This window comes from Aotus nancymaae, unplaced genomic scaffold, assembly GCF_030222135.1.
Source record: "Aotus nancymaae isolate 86718 unplaced genomic scaffold, 86718_ANA_hifiasm-v0.15.2.pri h1tg000016l, whole genome shotgun sequence".
Classification (NCBI taxonomy): Eukaryota; Metazoa; Chordata; class Mammalia; order Primates; family Aotidae; genus Aotus; species Aotus nancymaae.
Window position 1 is genome coordinate 20,060,554 of NW_026988428.1, and position 23,882 is coordinate 20,084,435.

The 23,882-nt window shown below is 35.3% G+C and overlaps 1 protein-coding gene across 2 annotated transcripts in view; it reads right to left on the reverse strand.

Moving 5' to 3' along the window:
* Positions 1-23,882, reverse strand: part of ACSS3 (acyl-CoA synthetase short chain family member 3) — a 157,173-nt gene that overhangs the window by 104,071 nt on the left and 29,220 nt on the right. For both annotated transcript variants that reach the window (XM_012442092.3, XM_012442093.3), the window contains exons 3-4: positions 3,676-3,864; positions 12-146 (exon numbers count right to left, since the gene is read on the reverse strand). In XM_012442092.3, the coding sequence (XP_012297515.1) occupies positions 12-146; positions 3,676-3,864 (324 nt within the window). The remainder of the gene's footprint in view (positions 1-11; positions 147-3,675; positions 3,865-23,882) is intronic.

Sequence of the window (23,882 nt, forward strand, 5' to 3'; positions counted from 1 at the left end):
ATTCAGATTACCATATTTGGACGATTATAAATGAGAATTTTGTCTGGTTTGTGTTGTCCTATTTTTAGCGCTTCTTCTATAAGTGGTATGTACTCTACCCTCCTTCCAGGTTCAATGCCAAATGATGCTGTAACAACCACCTTGGGCTACAATTAAAAAAGAATAATGGAGAGAAAGCTTTAACAATATTAATTAAGGTAATCACAATATTTTAGCTGCAGACTGGCAATTTGACATTTCTAAAGAAACATTTGAATGAGTCCATTTTCTATTGAATGGTCTGTAAACCAACAAACCCTTTTAAATTGTTATAGACTTAACCACTTTCACATAAATCTCACTTACCTGTTCAAAATTGCATACTCAATGATATTTCTGACTCATAGGTATGAAGTGTATAAGTTCCTTTCAAATAATTCATTAAGTCAGGTAGATTTGCCATGAACTAGTAAAATGCAAATCTTGAAGCCCTTTAAGAGGCCTCAGTAAGACTTGGCTGCTGCTGAGGTTGTAGTGGCATTTCATAGATTTTCTACATATTTCTGTTCTAAATGCGTAAAGAGACAGCAGCAAAAAAAAGACCCAAATCTCCAATAATTTGTATTAATTTTTTTCTCATTCTTAATATATACTCATATTCCCCAAACATTAGATATTATTTTCTTAGAGAAGTCCCCAAATGATTTAAGTTCCAAGCCCCACAAAACCTAGACCTGCCCCTGTCCTTAAGATACACTTTAGGCTGGGCACGGTGGCTCATAACTATAATCCTAGCACTTTAGGAGGCAGAGGCAGGCAGATCACAAGGTCAGGAGCTTGAGACCAGCCTGGCCAACATAGTGAAACCCCGTCTCTATTAAAAATACAAAAATTTAGCTGGGCGTGGTGGTGGGCACCTGTAATCCCAGCTACTTGGGAGGCTGAGGCAGGAGAACTGCTTGAACCTGGGAGGCAGAGGTTGCAGTGAGACAAGATGGTACCACTGCACTCCAGACCAGGCGCCAGACCACAGTGTGAGACTCTGTCTCAGAAAAAAAAGATACGCTTTATACTATTTACCTTACAACTCGCTAACTTGATAAGTCATTCTTCAGGACAAACACAGGTGTAGCCAAAATGTATTTCTGGAGGGAACCACAGCTTGTGTTAATCCTCTTCTTCAGTATATTCTGGACATGCCTCAAATGTTTGACTATAGTCAGTGTTGGTTTAGAGCTTACCCCACAGTAAGCTCTAAACGGCCAAGTTCGGATGCCATTTACTTTTGTGTTTCTTATACCTGGCACAGTGCTTGGCATGTCATGAGCTTTCAGTAAACATTTGTGGAACTCATTAATTTGCAGAAAAAGAAGTCCTCATATTTTTAAGTATATTGTTTCTTCACCAAGAAATCCAAAGCAAAAGAGATAGAAAATAAATTATTCAGAAGGCAGCTAATCGACCCAAGGTATTGCATATATTCCTGAATTCTGATTTCTAGTTATAATACATTTCATCTAGGAAAGGTTTATATTGTGCTAAATATATGCATACATAGTACTGTCAGCTTTTTGAATATAATTTAATATCCATGGAACTGAGGCTCAGTGCAGTTACATAGCTTGCCCTAGGTTACAAGTGGTGGAGGCAGAAACGAGGCCAGTTCTATCTGGTGCAGAACCTCCTTCCACCATATCAAGCTGCCTTAAAACAAAAAGGCAGAGAAAAAGCAAAAAGTATGTTTCCTTTTATTATATTTTTAAAGGTCAGACATCTGAATGTAATTCACATTTTAATATCTGTAATACTCACAAAAAGAGCTCTAGATAGCATTCCCTAAAATTAGAATTCTGAATAAACAAAAGCAAGCTACATATCAAATTAAGAGCATATATAGAATATATCAAAGCTACAATAATTTAATAAAGTCAAAATTAGACTCTTCCTCTGAAAAAATAATTCCTTTCACATTTCTATTAACAGTCTTATTGGAGATTTTATTGAGTCTAGATTGACTTGTCAGAATACAACATTTCCATCATCTTCTGTTAAAACTTTCTTTAGCCTATTTATTTGAAGACCATGACATCAAAATCATTCCTAATTCAACTACACACTAATTTTATCCCACTATCTCAGATATATATCTCTATCTCCATCTTCTCTCTTTACACATGACCTGCCCAATTGCCTTGTCCATAAAAGCATTTATTGCATAAACTCCTTAACAAAAGAGTCTTAGGGGTGTGTATGTGTGTGTGTGCACGTGTGTTTTCAATGAAAATTCCTTAAGTGGTATACCAAAAGTTTTGTAAATCCTTATTTATTTTACATATTGTAATTCCCCTGTAACTTATCACAATTTTAAAAAGTTTTATTTGCAGGTCAGTGACTGATATTTTTTCCCTAGATTTTCTTCATAAGCACTAATGCAACATGTTTAAAAGAAAAAAAAAAAAAAAGGACCGAGATGGTTTGTCCAAAAATCAGCTTTCTTATTTTAATAACTAACCTATTATAAGATAAAGTGAGATATGCAAAGCCTCACTCTATACCTAGTACTCAGGGGGCATTCAGTATACATTAGCTCTTCCCATTAAGAATGTCTCATCTTGAGCTTGTAAAACTCTAAAGGTCAACCATCTCTTACTCCAATAAGGACCTTCCTCCCAGAGTCCTTTTTCCCCTTCATATTGCCCATAACACCTATCAGTGGTTTTTATTTCAGCTTCCAGCTTCACTCCGACACAAACTGCAAGACATGTCTCCTCTTAACATTGCTTAAAACATGGCACTCACCTGTTCAAAAACTCTTACTGGTTAACAGAATCCAGTTCAGACAAAATCTGCCTTTGCAAGCTCACCTTCTCTCACCTTTTAGTCACATTAGTGTACATTACTGTCCTTCCAAATGAATTTCACCATCTCCTATCTCTACTGCTTGAGTCAGAATCTTTTTCAGCCTTTTTGGATCCTACTATGTCATTCTCTTCCACTAGCTCAATCTTAGCCAAGATCTAACTCAAATCTCACCTCCTTTAGGAAGGCTTCTTTGGCTGCCCTGACTGAAAGAAAACGCTCCTTCCTCTAAATCAGGGGTCTGCAAACTACGGTTGTGAGCCAAACCCAGCACACAGCCTGTTTCTGTGAAATATTATTAAAAAATATATACCTATCGTGTATGTGTTGTCTAAGGCTGCTTCTGTGCTATATATAACAGCAAAGCTGAGTAGGTGCAATAGAGATCACGTCATTCATACTGCCTAAAATATTTACTCTCTGGTCAATTTATGTCAAAATTTTTCTAACTGCTGCACTAAATTCATAGATTAATAAAAGTTAAAAATTGTTAAATGAGTACTATATGTCAGACACTGTGCTGTTTTAAATACCTCAATGATATTTCAAACAGACTCATGATATATATACATCACATTTTCTTTATCCATTCTTCAGCTGATGGTCACTTAGGTTGATTCCATATCTTTGAAATTGTAAATTAAGCTGCAATAAACATATGCATGTCGGTGTCTTTTTGATATTTAATATAATGATTTCTAGAAAAAGTATCTATCAACCATCCCATCTGAAGGGAGGATCAAACAAGTATAGATCATTCTCAGATGATTTATCCACAGATAAATATGACTAAATTATAGGTAACCACAGCTTGATTTCCCAAAATAAAGCACTTACCTTTACATGATCAATGCGACTACTTAGTTCTTTAGAAGCAAATCCCCCAAATATGAGACTGTGGATGGCACCTATCCTTGCACATGCCAGCATGGTATACATCGCCTGTGGGATCATGGGCATGTAGATAACCACAGTGTCACCTTTCTTGATGCCATGCTTGACAAAGACACCAGCCAGCTTGGAGACCTATATCAAAACCATTAGATCAGTGAAGTGTTTTTTGTATTATTTCACTAAACTTCTAACTTAAGGCAGTAATACTAGAAGAGGCTCACCCTCTCGGTGGTAGATTAAAGAAGCCTGAGTAACATGTACATGACGACGATAATGCTTTAGATGGTGATAGTAAAACAGTTATAATTATTGATTATAAACCAACCTACTATTATTTCATGCAAACTTGGTGACTTAAGATTGCTTAACCCTTCATGTCACAACATTTTTACTGAGCAACTATTATATGCCAGACATGATATGCAAGAGTTGGGAACACAACACTGAGAAAAGAAAGACACAGACTCGCCCCTGTAGAGCCTATATATATTGCAAAAGGTGAATCAGGTGAACAGAAAACAAAATAATTACAATTTAGATAGATGTTGGGTAACTGTTAAAGGAAACAAGTATATATTGATAAAGAAAACCTATCATTAAACACTAATAAGGGCAAATAAGACAAATTCTACTATATTTACATTTTAAAGAAAAGGTAACTAAGGCTCAGAGCTAATAAATAGCTAAACAAGGTCATAGAACTAGCAAATGCTGTAACAGGACATGATCACAGGTCATCTGACCTCATATTCTTTGCTCTTTCTACTGCCTCAAGCCAATTATGTTTTTATAGTTTTTTTTTTTTTACACTAATTACTTATACAAAGTGATTTCCCTCTGTATTTGGATAAAACATACACAGTTCTGTTTTGTGTTTCTGAGACCTCAACATGCAAATGTCTCTTCCCTGTAACATGTTTTTGTACTTTCTAGCAATAAAAACAAAACAGATCATAAGCCCACACATGATATAATTTATTGCAAGAATCCTTCCCATGGGCAATTATAACGGGCTGTGGGAAGTATGCCCAGACCTTAATGAATAAGTAGTTCAACATTCTTTTACTTAAAAAAAAATTAAGTATCTATTACATGTCAGGCACTGTTTTCAGATACATCCGATCAGTAAATGAGACAAGATAATCTCTAGCCTCCAGCTACATACACTTTAGCAGAGGAAATACTTAGAATAAGCAATAAACATAATAAATAAGAAAATTATGTATTATAGTAAAAATACCTTCAATCATATGGGGGAAGGAGGTAGAGCAGAGTAAAGAGGATTTGGAAGGCAGGGGAAGGGGTGGATGTAATTCTCAATGGAACCTCGCTGAGAGGCAACTAAGAAAGCAACAGTTTAGTAAGACATGTAGGAGACTGAAAAAATGTGTATATGAATGTACTATTTTAGGCAGAGAGAACAACAGTGCCGTACAAACATGTAAGAGGTAAAGGAGATCATATGTGATGTAATCAAGGAACAGCAAGGAGACCAGGGGCCTGGAGAAGAAACAAGTGAGAAGACAGTTGTCAATCAGATCAGGGGGCTGAAGGGCCTGTAGGGGCATGGTGGGAAATTGGAAGGACCATAGCTTGCCTTTGAATGTGACCATCCAACACAATGAACAGAGGAGGCTTGGGAGAAGAAATTAGGCCACAGAGCTAGATGTGGTTCCTTTCATTTTAGTATCTCCTACTTTCTGAACAAGTTTAAAGAATTCTGAATCCTAGCCATTTTTCTCTTTTCTCTTTATTCACTTCCTCTGTATAGATGGGGAAAGATGTGGTCAAGGTTAAGGGCTCTGGGGAAAGAAAGTAAAAAAAAAACTACTTCAGTGTTTTATTCTACTTTGTGTTGTAAACTCTATAATTGAGTGCTGTGTTTTAGGAACTTCAAAGCTGCTAGCAGAAGGTTATGAGAAAGATATACCAAAGTAATAAAAATCATAAACTTGAGTTCTATATGGAGCTCAAAAACAAGACAAAAACTGGGAAGTTATATCCCAATATCTCAGCGTGCAACCCCTGCAGAAAGTGACCACTGTCCATGATCACATTACTGGGCACTTCATCTAAGGCACCACACTGAGAAAGACCAAGGCAAAGAGTGAGCCTTATCCAAAGCTGTGGTTTCAGCATCCTGAATTGTGCCAGTTGTTGAATAAAAATGACATTCAACCAAGGTCCAAACTAGCAATGATTCAGTAACTTAATACTCCAGTCTCACTTTACAGTGTTGGTAGAAGATGCCCACAACTTTTCTGTCCTCTGAAAGACATGAGATTTAAAAATTCAAAACCTTGTTTGAAACAAAGATCTCAAAATGGTAGGCCACAGCCAAATGTGACGAGGATGTATTTAAGTTGGGACCATATCACATTTTAAGAAAATGAACCAACATATTAAATTTAGTAGTTTTCATAAACAAATCTAGATCTCTAGTTTCTCTAGAAAAATTGTAAAGTCTAGCAACACCAGCCCTGTGTTCTTGAATAACAGCAATCAATCGAACCAGATGATCAGTCTAGTGGTTTGCCATACAACTCACTGTTCACAGGGGCATTTATCATATATCTTGCCTTTTTAAAATTCTGAGTATAAAATATATTATTTTACAATCTTGTTTATTTTATGTTATGTGCTTACACTATAGTTCCCTAACCATATAGAAAGTGTGATATATACCAACAACTGATTTTTCTCCCATGCACCCACTTCTGTAGGCATCTGAGTTGTCAACCACTGCACTGAAAATAATTTTTAATCAAATTAGGCTGCACCAGGCCGGTATAACCACTAGATGGCGTCTATTTGGCCTTGCTTGTTTCAGCTGCTCCTCAATGTCTTGATAACCTGATTACCACACCAGAGTTAGTCTACAGACAAAAGGTTTATGGAATCAATAGTACGAATTTCTTTTCCAGTAGTTTTCAGGGCTAAATGTCACTCTGCTAAAATTTTCCATTGTAATTTGTAAATCTAAATATATATGCATGAGAAAATGTATAGGAAAACATATGAGTTCATAACCACTCGAAGTGCTATTGAAACTTCAATACATAAGGCATTTGATATGTTATTTCAGAGTTCACCTTGTTTTTATCAACTTCAGGTGGAAAATTATCAAAGAAAAAACAGATATTATTTTTATCCAATGACATATTCTTATCCTACCATAAATGTCTTAGTTACAATTTCTATTATTAGCAAAAGGGAAAATATTTTAACATAGATTGTTTACAATCAATACTTTTTCAGCTTAAGAAAAGTTAACCATGTGCCGTTCATCCAATTCACATTCATCTTTGCACCTTCTTAAAATTGTTTTTTGTCAATAATTTAATGGCTTTATACAAGTATAGACCACTAAAATTGATTTTCAGTCTGACACCAAGGGCAATATGGATCCCAGGGGAGCAGAGCCAGCTAGCAGGATATACTACACTGCCAGTGTGTGAATAACTGAGTTGTGAAGGAAGCCTAGAGCAAACTAAATGAATATGTTTATTTAGATATAACAATGTGTGACTCTTCCCACTAGAAATTATCTGAATCATTTTAGTAGTAATATAAAGTCATACCTAAATATCCTGTCATTGATTCAACTTATGTAGTATCTGCTGTATGTCCTAAACTGAAGTCAAGTCTGCAGATACAAAAATGAAAAAGAAATGGTAGGTCCTTAAACCAAAGAAATTCAGAGTCTGGAAAAAAAAATGACATATAGGAATAATAATGGTAAAATAAGAAAATGCAACAACAGAAATTTATATATTGTAAAATGATGAATACATATTTGGTTTATATATAACATAATACATAATGCATCAGATAGAAGTAAAAGCTTTAAATTTCAGTTATAAAATGAAAACATATTTATATGAATAATAAAAACTAAATTAATAAAAATTTTATGTATTCATTCTGGAAAATCTTTCAAAACCAGTCCTTGGGTTAGTATAATTTTGTGACCAAATGCTCACAGCTCAAATATAAAGACTGGTCAAAACTAGCCAAAAGTCATGGTCTACAGGACAAATTAGCACTTGCTTCAAAAACAGCAAGTGTTCTCACCTAAGGAAAATTATGCTTGTATGAAAAAGGATACTCCTAGCGTCCAAATTGTAGCAAAAATACACTGATCATGGGCAACTTCAAAACCACATCAAAGAAAACTCCATGAAAAAGAAGACAAGGGAAGGCACATTTTCAAACTGCAGCAATGTTACACTGCAAAACCTTGCCTAAACATCAACAAAAAACAGAACTAATTTAAAAACCAACCATAATATCTGAGGAAACATTGCTAAAATTATAAATAAATGTTCTTCAGAAGATGCAGAATTTTCATAGTTATATAAAATACCCGTACGTTACTTGTAAATGTACTATATTAATCATGTGTTCATGTACACACACATACACATTTAGTCTGTTTTACTTGTATACATACAGACAGCGATTGAAAAGATTAAAATTTTAACTATAATGAATAACTTACTCTTTTGGTCATGCATTAACTATACATCCAGGTAAATATTCATGAAAATAATCAATTATTCTAAAACTGCTTAAGATCTGGTAGTAAAACTATCTTTTTTGAAAGAGAATTTTTAGGAATATAAATATTTTCATATAAGAAGTTTCTAGTAATGTAATATTTTTAGACAGTTACAATTAATCAGATACAGCATTGAAATAATTTTTATTTAAGATAATGCTAAGCTAAATCAATTTAATTTGAGATATGTCTCTTGAAAGCAGGAAAGTTAGAGATGCTATTTAGAAAAATCTTTCTTCCAAAGATAAAAACATCACATGTACATTCACAAGTAAAATGTATTATTTATCTAAAACACAGAGGAATATTTATTTTATATTTAAGAATGGCATTTTATTAAATTTTTCAAAAAATATTACAAAATGCTATCTTACATTCAAAATAGTTATCTGACAGTGGTCCAGAAAATATTTACTAGCACATTTCTTCTCAAATAATTTTCTCCAAATGAAGGAATAAATACCATTACTCAGAATAATCATTTTTCTCATTACGAGTTTCTTCACATGTGGGTTTCAATCAATATTTGGTCATTTTCAGACTATGTATTCACAAGCAAAGTGAAATACAAAATTATTTAATCCCTTTAGTTCAAGCTCAAAATGACCAATATTTCAATAATCTTTTTGCTGTCGAGACTACTGTGATTTTCAGAGTACAATGTCATAGAAAATTAGTTAAAGCCTGTATTTCTCTATGTATATGTGCTCATAGTCTTGATAGGGAATATTGTCTTCCATTTCTTTAATATGCTAAAATTTACAAGAAAATCATCAGAATTTATCACATCTTATAAAAAATATCTTTTTAATTTTAAAACAATGTTCTTATGTAACAGGCCATTGTGGACAGAGAAAATAATTCCACGTCAAAGAGAAGTCCAAGGTCTAAAAGAATGGAATATGTAATTGATGCCTGTCATTAACACACAACAGGAGTAGGGTGCATGCAACAAAAAGACAAAGAATAATTAAGGATTGCCTCCACTTTTTACCATTTTAACATCTCTCCACTCTAGACATTAATAATTGGGTAATTGTAACTTCCTCCTGCTTTTACGCACTGGAAAGTTTCTGCCAAAATCTCTAATCATCATGGCACGCACCATTTGGCTGAAAAAGTAAAGGCAGTTTAGTCTAGAGAGAGCAAACATTCAGGATGAAGAGGGTTGTGAGATGAACCGGAAAGGTATGAAGAAACGATATCAGATATGATGCAGAGCCTTGTTACACCCATTAAGTTTAACCTGAAGAACAATGTGTAATAATTGAAAAATGTTCATCCTCTTTAAAAGTACTTTCCAAATTCTTAAAATGTAATGATTATTGCATAAACAAGAATCAATAATGTGACGATTATTGCATAAACTCAATTATTACATAATAGGGATAAAAATAAATAAATGTATTTGAGAAATATTAAGAATGAGCTAACAGTAGGTTTTAGCAAATGACTGGAAAGTGATGCCATTCACATTGGACATGTTTAAATTTGAGATGCTAGTGGAACAACCATGTATAGATATCTACTCAGGAACCCTGCACATGATCTCAACATCAGGAGAAAGGTGCGGGCTGATGATACAGAATTGAGAATAGCCAGTGTTGCACTGGGAGTAACCATCAAATACGCGGGGGGAAAAAAAAAAGCCATTGGTGCAGATGTAATCACCCAGGAAGAATGTGTAAAGTGGAAAGAGAAGGCAACCTAGAATAAGTAGGTTGCCTTATAAGTGAAGAAACAGGCAAAATAAGAAGCATTTAAGAAGGAAAATTAGACAAAATGGACAGAGGAATGAAAGGAAAATGAGGGCAGAATGGTATACAGAAGTAAGTGAAGACTGTCAGAGAATGGACAAAAATGTTAGATATGATAAAGAGAGGAAGTAAAATATTGAACATCTATTGGAATTAATAAGAAGAAAGTATTAATTACCTTAGCTAAATGAGACATATTTTAGAGGGTTTTGGTTTAGCGTGTGATAAGGAAGTTAAAATGGCTTTTTCCCAAAGTTAATCAGTGAAGGAAAATAGGTAAGAAACCAGCCAGTAGTGGAAACACTTACGAATATTTTTAAGATAAAGAGCCAGCAGTGATATGGGCATTAGATGAGGTAACAGAACAAGAGCCTTTAAAAGAATTGATAAAATGGCTCCAGAGTACCAAAAAAAAAGATTAGCTTCTATTTTAAAAGGAGGGAAAGAAAACAATGGGTATGGATTCAGGCAAGTCTGTAGTTCTGGTGACAGAAAATTTTCATCATCATTCCTGGGTTTGAATCAATGTACCCTGTTAAGCTTGAGGGACAGAGGTGGGAAGGCCAAAAGTTTAAAATAGTCTGAACGATAAAAGAAAAACTTGTTAGAGAAATGCTAAAGAAAAAAAACGCAGCGTTGAAGTCCCAGTGGACACTGGAGACCATAAATTTATATTGAATCCATATTTGTAGTTATGTGATTTTTCTTTAACAGGATTCAACATATTGGATACAGGAATGAAGCTAGTAAGAAATTGGATTGATCCAGGTCTGGAGTTTTGCCGCAGAAGTGAAATGGACCGACAAAGTGGAGGAGAAGTGAGGATACTGGTAAGAGACGAGTTATTGGCTAAACTAAAAAGCCCAACCCAGATAACAGAAAGATGAACACAGAAAGGAGCCTTAGCTAGTGACTACGCATCTTCAAAACCATTTAAAACTATGGTATTTCATGAGGCCAAAAAATATACAAAAAAAAATGCTCAACATAACTAATCTTTAAAGAGATACAAATCAAAACCACAATGAGATACCATCTCACACCAGTCAGAGTGGCTAGTAGTAAAAAATCAAAAAGCAGCAGATGCTGGTAGAGCTGTGGAGCAGAGGGAACACACACACACAGTTGGTGGAAATGTAAATTAGTTCAGCCACTGTGGAAAGCGCTTTGGAGATTTCTCAAACAACTTAAAAACGGAACTACCATTTGACTCAGCAATACTATTACTGGATATATATTCAAAGGAAAATAAATATTTGGTTGAAAATAAATCATTCTACCAAAAATATACATGGACTCATATGTTCCATCATTGCAGCCCTATTCACAATAACACAAACATGGAGTCAACCTAGATACCCACCAGTGGTAGACTGGATAAAGAAAATGTGGTACATATACACCCTAGAATACTACGCAGCCATAAAAAAGAACAAGACCAAGTCTTTTGCAGCAAGACGGATGCAGCTGAACGCCATCCAAAGCAAATTAACATGGAGGCAGAAAACCAAATATGGCATGTTCTCACTTATAAGTGGGAGTTAAACATTGTGTACACATGGAAATAGAGATGAGAAAGATAGACACTGGACGCTGGGACTACTAGAGAGAGGAGGGTGGGAGGGGGGCGGGGGTTGAAAACCTATCAGATACTATGCTCACTACTGGAGTAGCAGGATCATCTGTACAACAAACCTCAACTACACACAATTTATCCATGTAATAAACCTGCACATGTACCCCCGAATAGAAAATAAAAGTTGAAAAAAATACCTGTGGTATTTAAATAGGTATTGTGTCTAAAAATGCATACTATCTAAGAAATGTAGTTTTATTGTACTATATAAGAATACGAGAAGTTTAAAATAGACACTTTAAAAGTTATAAGCCCTAGTTTACATATATTCTCTATCCTTTCTTCACCTTCTATCTACCAAAAATGCAAAACTTTAGGATCCTCTTATGTATCTGTTTCCAGCTTGCAAAATCTGCAAAGTGTTCCTTTCATCCTTTGGAAACTATATCCATGATTGCCCCTTTCCCTCCACTGCTCACCCTAGGAATCAGTTGATCCCACCTCAGGAGATATTTAATTGAATCTGCTTTTCTCTAACACTAATATTTCCAATAATTTTTAATTCATACTCATTTATTTCCCGCCTTTAGTTATGAGTACTGCAAGAATATTGATTTTATTTTTTTCCCTGCTAATGCATTGTATTTCAGCTATATTATATGTCAAGCAGTTGGGTGGTCAGACTGTAGCCCAAACACCACTCAGAAAAGTACCATTCATAGATATATAGAGAAATAGAGTACACATCCCTATTAAAGAGTTTTCAAATGATTTTAAAACATAGCACAATTCAAAGTTGATTACTTTCTGTACATTTCCTAGAGTATTTGCAAAGAAAATATTCCAAGTTCTGAAGCAAGCTTTATTATATTTTAAAAATATATAATCCACCTGGACTAAAATGAAGAAAATTCGACTATTAGACAAGAAATTTTTCATAATTATGAATTCACATACATTTATACAAGCATTCTGAAAAATCTACCATAATTTTGCCACTAATGTACACAGTTTTCCAAATTTGTGCTTGAAAAGGTATAGAATCTACTATATTCTATTAATAAAGAGTATTCAATTCAACACAAATATATGTAAGTCATCTAGATAAGGCTATATTCCTTCAGTGAACATATGATAGTATGATAACTGCCCTGCATATTCATTTATACAATATGCAAAATGTGAAACAAAGTTACTACTTTAAAACTATGACTATACAATGCATTAAATGGCTAACGAAGAATTTTTTTGAAGAACATTAATTTACACTGTTAATGAAGGCCAGATTCCTTTTCTCTTGATCTAATAAATTGTTTATTGTAGTGTTTCTCCAAGTAGAGTCTGTGGAGATAGTCTCAGGGTCAATGAGTTCTCTGTGAGAATCTTTTTACTTTGTGTTTTTATTTTGATATAATGAAAAAAATAATAGGCCAGGTGCGGTGGCTCACGACTGTAATCCCAGCACTTTGGGAGACCAAGGCAAGAGGATCACAAGGTCAGGAGATCAAGGCCATCCTGGCCAACATGGTGAAACCCCGTCTCTACTAAAAATACAAAAATTAGTTGGGCACGGTGGTGTGTGTCTGTAGTCCCAGGTACTTGGGAGGCTGAGGCAGGAGAATTGCTTAAACCCAGGAGGCAGAGGTTGCAGTAAGCCAAGATCATGACACTGCACTCCAGCCTGGGTGATAGAGTGACACTCTATCTCTAAATAAATTAAATAATGTAATATAGTATACTCTGGATTATCTGAGCACTCATGCAATTTCACTGTGTTTGTGTTTACTTTTGTAATCTCATGCATAATAAGTAAAGGTCAGATAAGGTTATGGTACATTGTATAATCAAAATTGAAGTCTCTATGAAAGTTCAGTTACTAATATGTGACAAGAGAATTGAGGTACCACCGGGAACATGTCACCAAACTCAAAGCCCCAGGGTCACAGCATCAAACACATTTTGCAATCAGTCATTCAGCTCCAGCAAAACAATATCAGTCACAATATTAAATTAATATTGTCATATTGTGCTTGATTGGCTTTGTGGGTTTGTTCCTAGACTGTCTATGACTCAGATTTGGCTTTATATATGTACTAAGTTGTAAAAAGAGGACATTAAGTCCTAGGCTTAATAATACTTTAAAATAAAAATAATTTAAGTCAATACCAAAAGTGTGTAAAAATGTTTTGTCTTTATAAAGCATTTATATGCCTCACTATTTCATGAAAAAGAAATGCCAGTTTGGTTCCTTAGAGGCTGTTTTCTCTTAAAGAAAAATATAAAAGATGCAAAAGATGTCAACAGGAATCCTGCTGAATTGTTTAGATCAATTCTGCAGTGATGATTTAATCAAAGTTCTGATTAAACAAACACCCCCAGCACTTCTACAGGCAGTACATAAAACATGACAACCACTCTGGTAAACCAACCACACTTCCCAGCATTGGGCAATGTTCCAGTTAACCTTTACAGTTTCACTGATCAATATATCCCGAAAGCCAATCAATATATGTGAAGGTCTCATAGAGAACTTGCTAAATATCCCAGAAATGGTACAAGGACATGAGATCATTGCAATAGCTGGGTCTGTTTAAAAAACATCTACCTCACTCAACCAAAGGAGTCATACACATTTAAAAAGAAGAAAAATTCACAAATATAATGTGTACGCTAGTAACTAATATGCAAAGCAAACATAGATCATGTGTGCCAAGAATTCATGATAAATATTCTTAAATATATCAAATTTCCCATAAAACCTATACGTGATAAACCTCATATTATTCAGCTTTGTAATGGAAATAAAATGCTTTTAAATCAAGTATGGCATGAGAAAATCAACAATCAGTATCTCCAAGGTCTCTAATCTTGACAGTAATTCTACTGAATGCAACCTTTATTGATTTATTCAAATTCATTTTACTTAACTATTACATATATCTACACAGTGCACAAATATAAGCATAAAACTTCCAAATGAATTAAAATAATTTAGTGGCATCATTTTTCATAGCTACATATTGATCTATTTCAAAAAATCTTATGTGAAAAATACTTTGTCATATATACTCAAAATGTTGTTCTAAAATATTAATTTGCGTCTCTTTAGCCACTCAGTATCCTTCAATTTAAGTTAGTTAGCTTTATCCTCTACTTGTTATGAAAATTATTCTAGGTCACATGATGTTATAGTTTCATATGTTAATTTTTAAAGGTCAGAAACAGAAATTTGTTGATGCATTCAGCTGTCCTTACACTGCTATATAACAGGTTCAAGTGTTCCTTGTGACCAGTTCTCCTCACCTCACTTGTAAGGACACTTTTACTCTTCTTCTATTCTCTTCCTCCTAAACTTTGCCTGTCTCCTCTGTCTCCTTCCTTTATTCACCAACGATCTTTCTTTACTGTTTCCTACTTAATTGGTCTTGTTGGCCTAGAACTTAAGCCAACAAAAGCGGTCAGTTTTGTCCTCGGGGTACACATTTTCATTTTTAACTATGTCAAATCCACCTCTTGGATAAATCTTCTTCAGACCTTCAAGGAACACCTGTGGAAAGGTTACGTATCTATGGAGCACACACTTCTATTTTTATTACATGACCCAGCTTCTACGTCACTTCCACAGTGAAGCCTTCTCTGAACTACTGTGGCCAGGTTGGTTCGTGCTAAAAATGTAGGAAGCTTTGTTGTTACATTATCACACTACATTCAATAGCTTTTGTGTATTTCTCACTGGGCAAACTATAAACTCCTTAAATTCAAGAATCATGTTTTACTTCATCTTTATGACCGCACTGTCTAATCCAATAAATAATACACAATAAGCATTTAGTATGTGTCTGAGGAATACATCACTGAAGCCTTCGTTCTTAATCTCTAGCATGCCCCCACGAGACTTCATTTTCAGCAATTATTTATTTCCCTGGACTTGCGATTTATTGACATTAACAGGTTACAATTATTTACATGTAAGATCTGATATTTATTTTACCTGTGAAATGAAAGAGTATTTGTTGCAGGAACTCCTAGCTCCCCATCAAGATCCCTCCACCTACGCTACTTTTTCCAGCCTTCCTAGCAGCTGATGGGCAAATAGGATGTGTGTGGAAGGCATATATGATATTTCTCTGTGTGGATATTAAAATAGCATGTCCATTCCTCTATATCCTCCTCCACCTTCCCAAGAGTTGAGTCATACATGTCTTTGACTCAGCTTCAATGATGCAGATGAAGGCAATGAGCTAGAAGATGAAGGTGCAATAAGATTTAATAATCCCGGGTCATGTCAAGCTAAACCTCATCATCTTTAGATTATTATGTAAGAGAAATACATTTTTCAAAAAATTTAAGCCACTATATTACTGTACATCCTTATTTTAGCAGCTTAGCCTTTGACCAAACATTTAAAAATTTAGGTGAAGGGGGGATAGTGTATCAATTATTAAGTAAATGTTTAATGATGAAAATCATCTTTAAAGTCTATGTGTGTGTGTAAAAGAAAGAGAACTAAAGTACTACAACATATAATCTTCTTTTCCCAGAATTCTACTTGAAAATTATACAAAAACAATTTCCTAGAATGGTCACAAAAGACCTGAAAGCATGGAAGGGAAGCAGGGCATTTACAGGTAACAGCTGTATCATAGGCTCAATCAGATGTCTTTCAAACACACTGGATGCAACCAGGGATCCAAGACCAGGCACATATGCAGAATAGCTTCCAGAATCTCACGGCGCAGACTGTATCTATCCCATCCCTTCATTTCCCACATGCAAATAAATACTGCTGTTCTAAGGGGATTTAAGTTATGGGTTGCCTATTCTTTTGTCATCTCCCTGTTTCCAATCTTACTCACTCACTACAGTCACTTCATCTTCAGAGATGCCAAAGTGATTTCTTTGACAATATGGAGCTTCCCATCATCCTTAGAATCAGATACAGTCTGACCATGCCCTGCAAGGTTCTACATGATCTGACTCCTGGATACTCCCCTAACCTCACTTTCTACCATTCTCTTATCATCATCAGTCTCCTGTAATTCCCAGACTTCTGGAGGCTCACATCTGTAATTCCAACACTTTGGGAGGCTGAGGCAGAAGGCTTGCTTAAGCCCAGGGACTAGCCTGAAATACAGCAAGATACCATCTCTGCAAACATAAAATAAAATGAAATAAAAGACAAATGACCATTAAGTACAGGATAAGAAATTCAACTTCATTTGTCATTAGGGGAAAATAATTTAAATCACAATGCAATACCATTACACATTCACCATAAAGGGCAAAACTGGAAAGGTCTGGAATTGTCAACACCAAGTGTTGACAGCTGGTATTCTCATACACTACAGATAGGAATATAAATTAGTGCAACAACTCTGGAAAATTGTTTGGCACTATCTACTTGTGTCCAATGTGTGCATAGCCTATAAACAATTCATCTTACTCAGAAGCATATCCCCAACACAAATGCATAAATATTGTCAATGAAATTTGCATACAAACATATTCGTAGCAACATTATTTATAATAGCCCCAAACCAGACATTACCCAAATAACCAAACTACAACCTCTTGCAATGAAATGAGTGAAACTCATCAACAGCAAGTTGAGTGAAAAAATCCAGACACAAAAAGTACACTGTATTATTCAATTTGTATAAAGCTCAAAAGCAGGTAAACCTTCAAATGTCTGAATAGCAATCATGTGGGGGCTAAGAAATGACTAAACAGAGACATAACAAGGGCTTCTGGGGGCCTGGAAATACTCTGCTTGTCTGCTTATATGGATATATTCTGTTTGTGAAAATCTAACAAAATTTATTTTTGTGATCTGTTCTCCTATATGAACGTATATATCAATAAAAGTTCAAAAAATTGCATCCTAGGAAAAAAATGCATGAACGACAACTTCTATCTCATACTAGCATCATTCCCCTATTTACCAAGCATGGAAAGGTAATTTAACTCACAGAGATGCACTTGTTAGTGGCACTGACTATACTATAAATGAAGTGTTTATTTATTTAGGAAATTTAAGGAACGAAAACAAACAATACAAGCTGCTGCATCCTTTCCCCTGAACAAGACAACCATTGACAGGGCTGAATTTCTGTGTATCCTGGTTTTTGTGTCGTGTTTTCTTAAGGCAATACTGATATGATAGATGAAGAAATGTCAGATTATCTTACTCTGACATATGTCTGAGTAGATGGAATACAGTCTTTGAAGAAAATATCCCAGAGGGCAGGGGTTGGGAGAAAGAATTATCATGGGACATGGCCCTTGATTTCAGACTAATTTTCTCCTCTAAATTATTTGACCTTTATAATTACAACTACTATCATAATTATATTTCAAAAAATTACCTTTAGTTAAGATAATAGGCACTTATAGTTTGAATTAAATCAGGAAAATTTAGTACACAATTGGTTTTGTCAATTTTTCCAGTATACATGTATTCATGAAAATTGCTCAAGTGCCCTTCGGGGGTCACATTCTTATTTAGCGAATACATAAAAATTCATAATTGTTGAAATAAAAAATACAGCACACTTGCCACACACAGAAGTAAATTCAAAACAAAATTAGTAGTCAAAATAAATAGGATGATACTTTAAAATGACTTGTGCTATATATATATATGATATACATACACATATAAATAGACTCTCACACACAACTTTTATTTCACTGAGGCTTAATATGGCAACAACTAACTTGAAAAGAGCTAACAAGAGCAAGGATACATGAAAACATACATGTCTTCCATAATGCAGATCTTCTGAGTTATAAGTATGGGAAATCCAAGCAGGATATATTCATGTTGAACCAGCAAGCTGAATGTAAATAAGTTAAAATCCTTCACAGATAGAATTGGAATTTACTTGGAAAGTATCCAATTCCATTACTAATATAATTTAAATCTAAGACATTTCTTCAATAAGGGAAGCTAGATTCACTTAGAAATTTCAAAAAGTATTTCATTTATTCATTCTTTCATTGACTCATTCTTTATTCAACAACAATTCACTACATGCAAGGGACTGTTCTGCAAATAAAAAGTCACTGCCCTTATGGAACTTACATTCTAGAAGAGAAAATGACACTAAAGAAGACAGATAAATAAAATATAAGGAATGATACTGAGTAATCATGTTAAATTTAAAAAGAAAGTGAAAAAATAAATTTATGAAGTGGTACAGAAAGGAACATTTATATTTAATATGGTCAGAAAATATCTCACTGAGAACAGAACATTCAGTTAACATAGACCACAAGATATCTGAAGGAAAAATTATTTCAAGCAGAGGGTAGACAATCAGGATTATTTTAGGCATTGATTCTTCCAGAAATCTCCCTAGACTCTATTTACCTCTGGTTAACTTGGCTGCCTTGACATGTGTTCCTACAGAATATAACATTAAGCCCTATCATGACCCTTATTCAGTTATATTGAGATTGCCTGTTCACATGTTTTCTTATCTCCTTGACAATAAGAAATGGCTTCATTTATTTTGTATATCTTATTCCTATCAGGGTTTGGCATACAAAACAAATATTTATTGAATGAATGATGGATCCTGAACTAGGTCCAAATCTCTGTACAAAAACCTTAATAAAGGGATATTTAAAATATTCTCAGATCTATAGAAAAGATGATAGTTGTAGAAAACCTCTGCTTCTGAATCATTCTGTAAAATTTTCAAATCTTCCATGTTACTAAGACAAGGTAGCCTAAAATGTGTTGGCTCACTAATTAAATAAGAAATACGAACTAACTTAATCAAGTATTATCTAGTCAGAAACTTCCGGTAGAAATGAAACATGGGAGAGTAAAACAGGTAATGTACAAAGGCACTTCTTTATGTTTGTTCTCAATGGATTTATCCATTAAATCTTTCCTTCTCTGTCTTCTCTACTTAGTAAAATAAAGGCCACAGGGAATCAGAAGCAGGTAATCAAAGCAGCACACAATGCTTCTCTCTCTTTCCTAACAGTTCTTCCTTTAGTACCTTAGAGAAGAAAAGCCTGGGGAATCAGAGGCTGTCAGCAGGTGAGAGAAACAGTCCTTTTATGTACTTTGATGTCAGGCTAAACTGAAACCAGGGAACCAGCACAAACACTGAAAGGGTTTGAAAGTCCACACTCAATATTAGAAAATCGAGATGAGTTAGCAGAAAAGCTTCTAAGCAAAACATATATGTATAATTGTCATATACACTTATGTAATTAATTAATTGAAAACCAACAACAGAAAATGAGAATGGCAACAACTTGTCTTATTTTATGTTTCTCTAAAGCTTTTTCCTTGACTCTGATGTTTATGCATCAACTTCAATATGTGAATATAGGTACTATTTTTATAATATGTAAATAAACTTACATATTTGTATACTAATAAAAATTTGCCAGTATAGTCATGAGAATGCAGCAATATGCCAAAATCACAGGCACAATTTTTAATCATAGATTAAACCTCTTCTAAAAGCTGAAAATGCAATCCTAAAACAAAACATAGATTATAATAGGTTTTCAGGAAATCGACATTATCTCTTATAATACAACACAGCCTCATAAGAATTAACAAGCTCGTTTGGTAACAGAGTGCCTTTCTTACTCCCAATGTGAGATCTGTTTCTGAATACTTAATTCCAAAAATATAGTTTTCAGTTACAGGCTGATAAAAAATACCAAACAACATATTTGCAGCATTATTTTTGTTTTTTGTTTGTTTTTTTTTGCTTCACTGCCCAGCATTTGAACTCCATTCTTATTAGACTGAAATTCCCCTTGTTTGCATCCTAGAGGGAGACAGGGCCCCAGTTCCTACTATTAAATCAAAAGAGGACAAGAGATTTCTTCCCCATTGACTGGTTGTTTTTTTTTATTGCATTTTAGGTTTTGGGGTATATATGAAGAACATGCAAGATTGTTGCATAGGTACACACATGGCAGTGTGAATTGCTGCCTTCCCCACCTTCACCTATATCTGGCATTTCTCCCCATGCTATCTCTCCCCAACTCCCCACCCCCCGCTGTCCCTCCCCTATTTCTCCCCAACAGACCCCAGTGTGTGATGCTCCCCTCCCTGTGTCCATGTGTTCTCATTGTTCAACACCCGCCTATGAGTGAGAACATGTGGTGTTTGATTTTGTGTTCTTGTGTTCAGTTTGCTGAGAATGATGGTTTCCAGGTTCATCCATGTCCCTACAAAGGACACCAACTCATCGTTTTTGATGGCTGCATAATATTCCATGGTGTATATGTGCCACATTTTCCCTGTCCAGTCTATCATTGATGGGTATTTGGGTTGGTTCCAGGTCTTTGCTATTGTAAACAGTGCTGCAATGAACATTCGTGTGCATGTGTCTTTATAATAGAATGATTTATAATCCTTTGGTTATATATCCAGTAATGAGATTGCTGGGTCAAATGGAATTTCTATGTCTAGGTCCTTGAGGAATCGCCACACTGTCTTCCACAATGGTTAAACTAATTTACACTCCCACCAACAGTGTAAAAGTGTTCCTATTTCTCCATATCCTCTCCGGCATCTGTTGTCTCTAGATTTTTTAATGATCGCCATTCTAACTGGCTTGAGATGGTATCTCGATGTAGTTTTGATTTGCATTTCTCTAATGACCAGTGATGATGAGCATTTTTTCATATGTTTGTTGGCCTCCTGTATGTCTTCTTTTGTAAAGTGTCTGTTCATATCCTTTGCCCACTCTTGAATGGGCTTGTTTTTTTCTTGTAAATCTGTTTCAGTTCTTTGTAAATTCTGGATATCAGCTCTTTGTCAGATGGGTAGACTGCAAAAATTTTTTCCCATTCTGTTGGTTGCTAATTCACTCTAATGACTGTTTCTTTTGCCGTGCAGAAGCTCTGGAGTTTGATTAGGTCCCACTTGTCTATTTCGGTTTTTGTTGCCAATGCTTTTGGTGTTTTGGTCATGAAGTCCTTGCCTACACCTATGTCCTGAATGGTTTTGCCTAGATTTTCTTCTATGGTTTTTATGGTGTTAGGTCTTATGTTTAAATTTTTAATCCATCTGGAGTTAATTTTAGTGTAAGGTGTCAGGAAGGGGTCCAGTTTCTGCTTTCTGCACATGGCTAGCCAGTTTTCCCAACACCATTTATTAAACAGGGACTCCTTTCCCCATTGCTTGTTTTTGTCAGGTTTGTCAAAGATCAGATGGTTGTAGATATGTTATGTTTCCTCCAAGGTCTCTATTCTGTTCTATTGGTCTAGATCTCTGTTTTGGTACCAGTACCATGCTGTTTTGATTACTGTAGCCTTGTAGTATAGTTTGAAGTCCAGTAGTGTGATGCCTCCCGCTTTGTTCTTTTTGCTTAGAGTTGACTTGGCTATGTGGGCTCTCTTTTGGTTCTATATGAAGTTTAAGGTGGTTTTTTCCAGTTCTGTGAAGAAGGTCATGGGTAGCTTGATGGGGATAGTGTTGAATCTGTAAATTACTTTGGGCAGTATGGCCATTTTCACGATATTGATTCTTCCTAACCATGAACATGGAATGTTTCTCCATCTGTTTGTGTCCTCTCTTATTTCATTGAGCAGTGGTTTGTAGTTCTCCTTGAAGAGGTCCTTTATGTTCCTTGTTAGTTGTATTCCTAGGTATTTTATTCTCTTGGTAGCAATTGTGAATGGCAGTTTGTTCTTGATTTGGCTCTCTTTAAGTCTGTTATTAGTATATAGGAATGCTTTTGATTTTTGCACATTGATTTTGTATCCTGAGACTTTGTTGAAGTTGCTTATCAGTTTCAGGAGATTTTGGGCTGAGACGATGGAGTCTTCTAGATATACAATCATGTCATCTGCAAATAGAGACAATTTGACTTCCTCCTTTCCTATTTGAATACCCTTTATTTCTTTTTCTTGCCTGATTGCTCTGGCTTGACTGGTTGTTTAGGCAAGTCACCTAAGTTTGGCCAACTAGGTGCTATATGGTAGATGCCCCAACAGTGATGACTTGACTTGACCATATCCTGAGAAAGACCCTGTACAGCAGTCACACCTGATCGTGTTCAGACTTTTGAGCTAAAGAATACAAATCCAGAAGTGGCCATCCACAAATCCATTCCTTATTTTTGAGGAATATCTCAGCCCTATCCAGTCCAGGATCGAGGCCCTTTGTTTTAGGTTACATGAAAGTTGCCAGATGGAGACTGTTACAGCGATCATGCTAAGTGAAGATGCTACATAAACTGCATGCTTTTGGCAAGTCGTGCTGTTCTTCTGCCCAGACTGCCACCAGTGGACTCTCCCCTGTATGTAAGGCCCCAGTAAAACTCCATGTCTTGTATGCTGGCTCTGGGTCTCTTCTTTGGCCTCTTGAACCTGGTGCCATCCCCACTGGAGTTGATAAGGGTTCAGCACAATGGATTTTCCTACTCTGTCCTTCAGTCTAGAAGATTGACTCAAGGCAGTGAGTCAAGTTACTGGACAATTTGTGGGTTCTTCTTAACTCCTCGTTACTGCTCTTTCTCCCTTAGGGTGTACCATTTTTCTAAGCCTGGCTCTTCAGTATTCCCTTTTCATAAGTTCTTTTTTTATGTTTAAATCAGCTGCCATTGGAATTTGTTGCTACAACCAGGCTGATGCCCAGCCTAAGCAAGCTGGTGTAAACTTTTCTCTCTTATTTGCAAGAACTCAGGACTGGAAAGGTAATGGTTTTGTCTGAGTGCCTTGAAATTTCTTGCAAGGCAAAATAATAACTTGTTGATGCAAATGAATATAATTTCAAAGAGTCAGGGAGAGTTGATGAAACTTTCTAAAAATGGAATGGAACCCTTAAATGGGTTCAAAAAGCGAAAGGAGAGAATGCAGTTTTAAAAGCCTTCATTTCAAAGCAAATGCTTCCAAACCCTAGCATGACAGACTCTGCTCAACTTCTGCTTCCCAACCAGTGGCAACCTTGCCACTCGGTGGACATTAGCAATGTGTGCAGACATTGCAACTCAGGGAGGTGGGGGTGTGTTATCAGCATCAAGGAGGCAGGGATGTTACTAAATATCATGCCACGTACATGGCAACACCCACAACAAAATATTTTCTGATCCAAAATATCGATAGTGCCGAAGTTGAGAAACCCTGCCTTACACCATTACTTCTCTTTAAATCATATATAAGTTAAGTTCCACAGTTTGAATAACTTTCCCACAGTCCACAATGCCCAAATACTTTTTATAATTACTTCTGAAACCTTATTTCTACCGTAATGTTAATAAAAGAGAAAAAT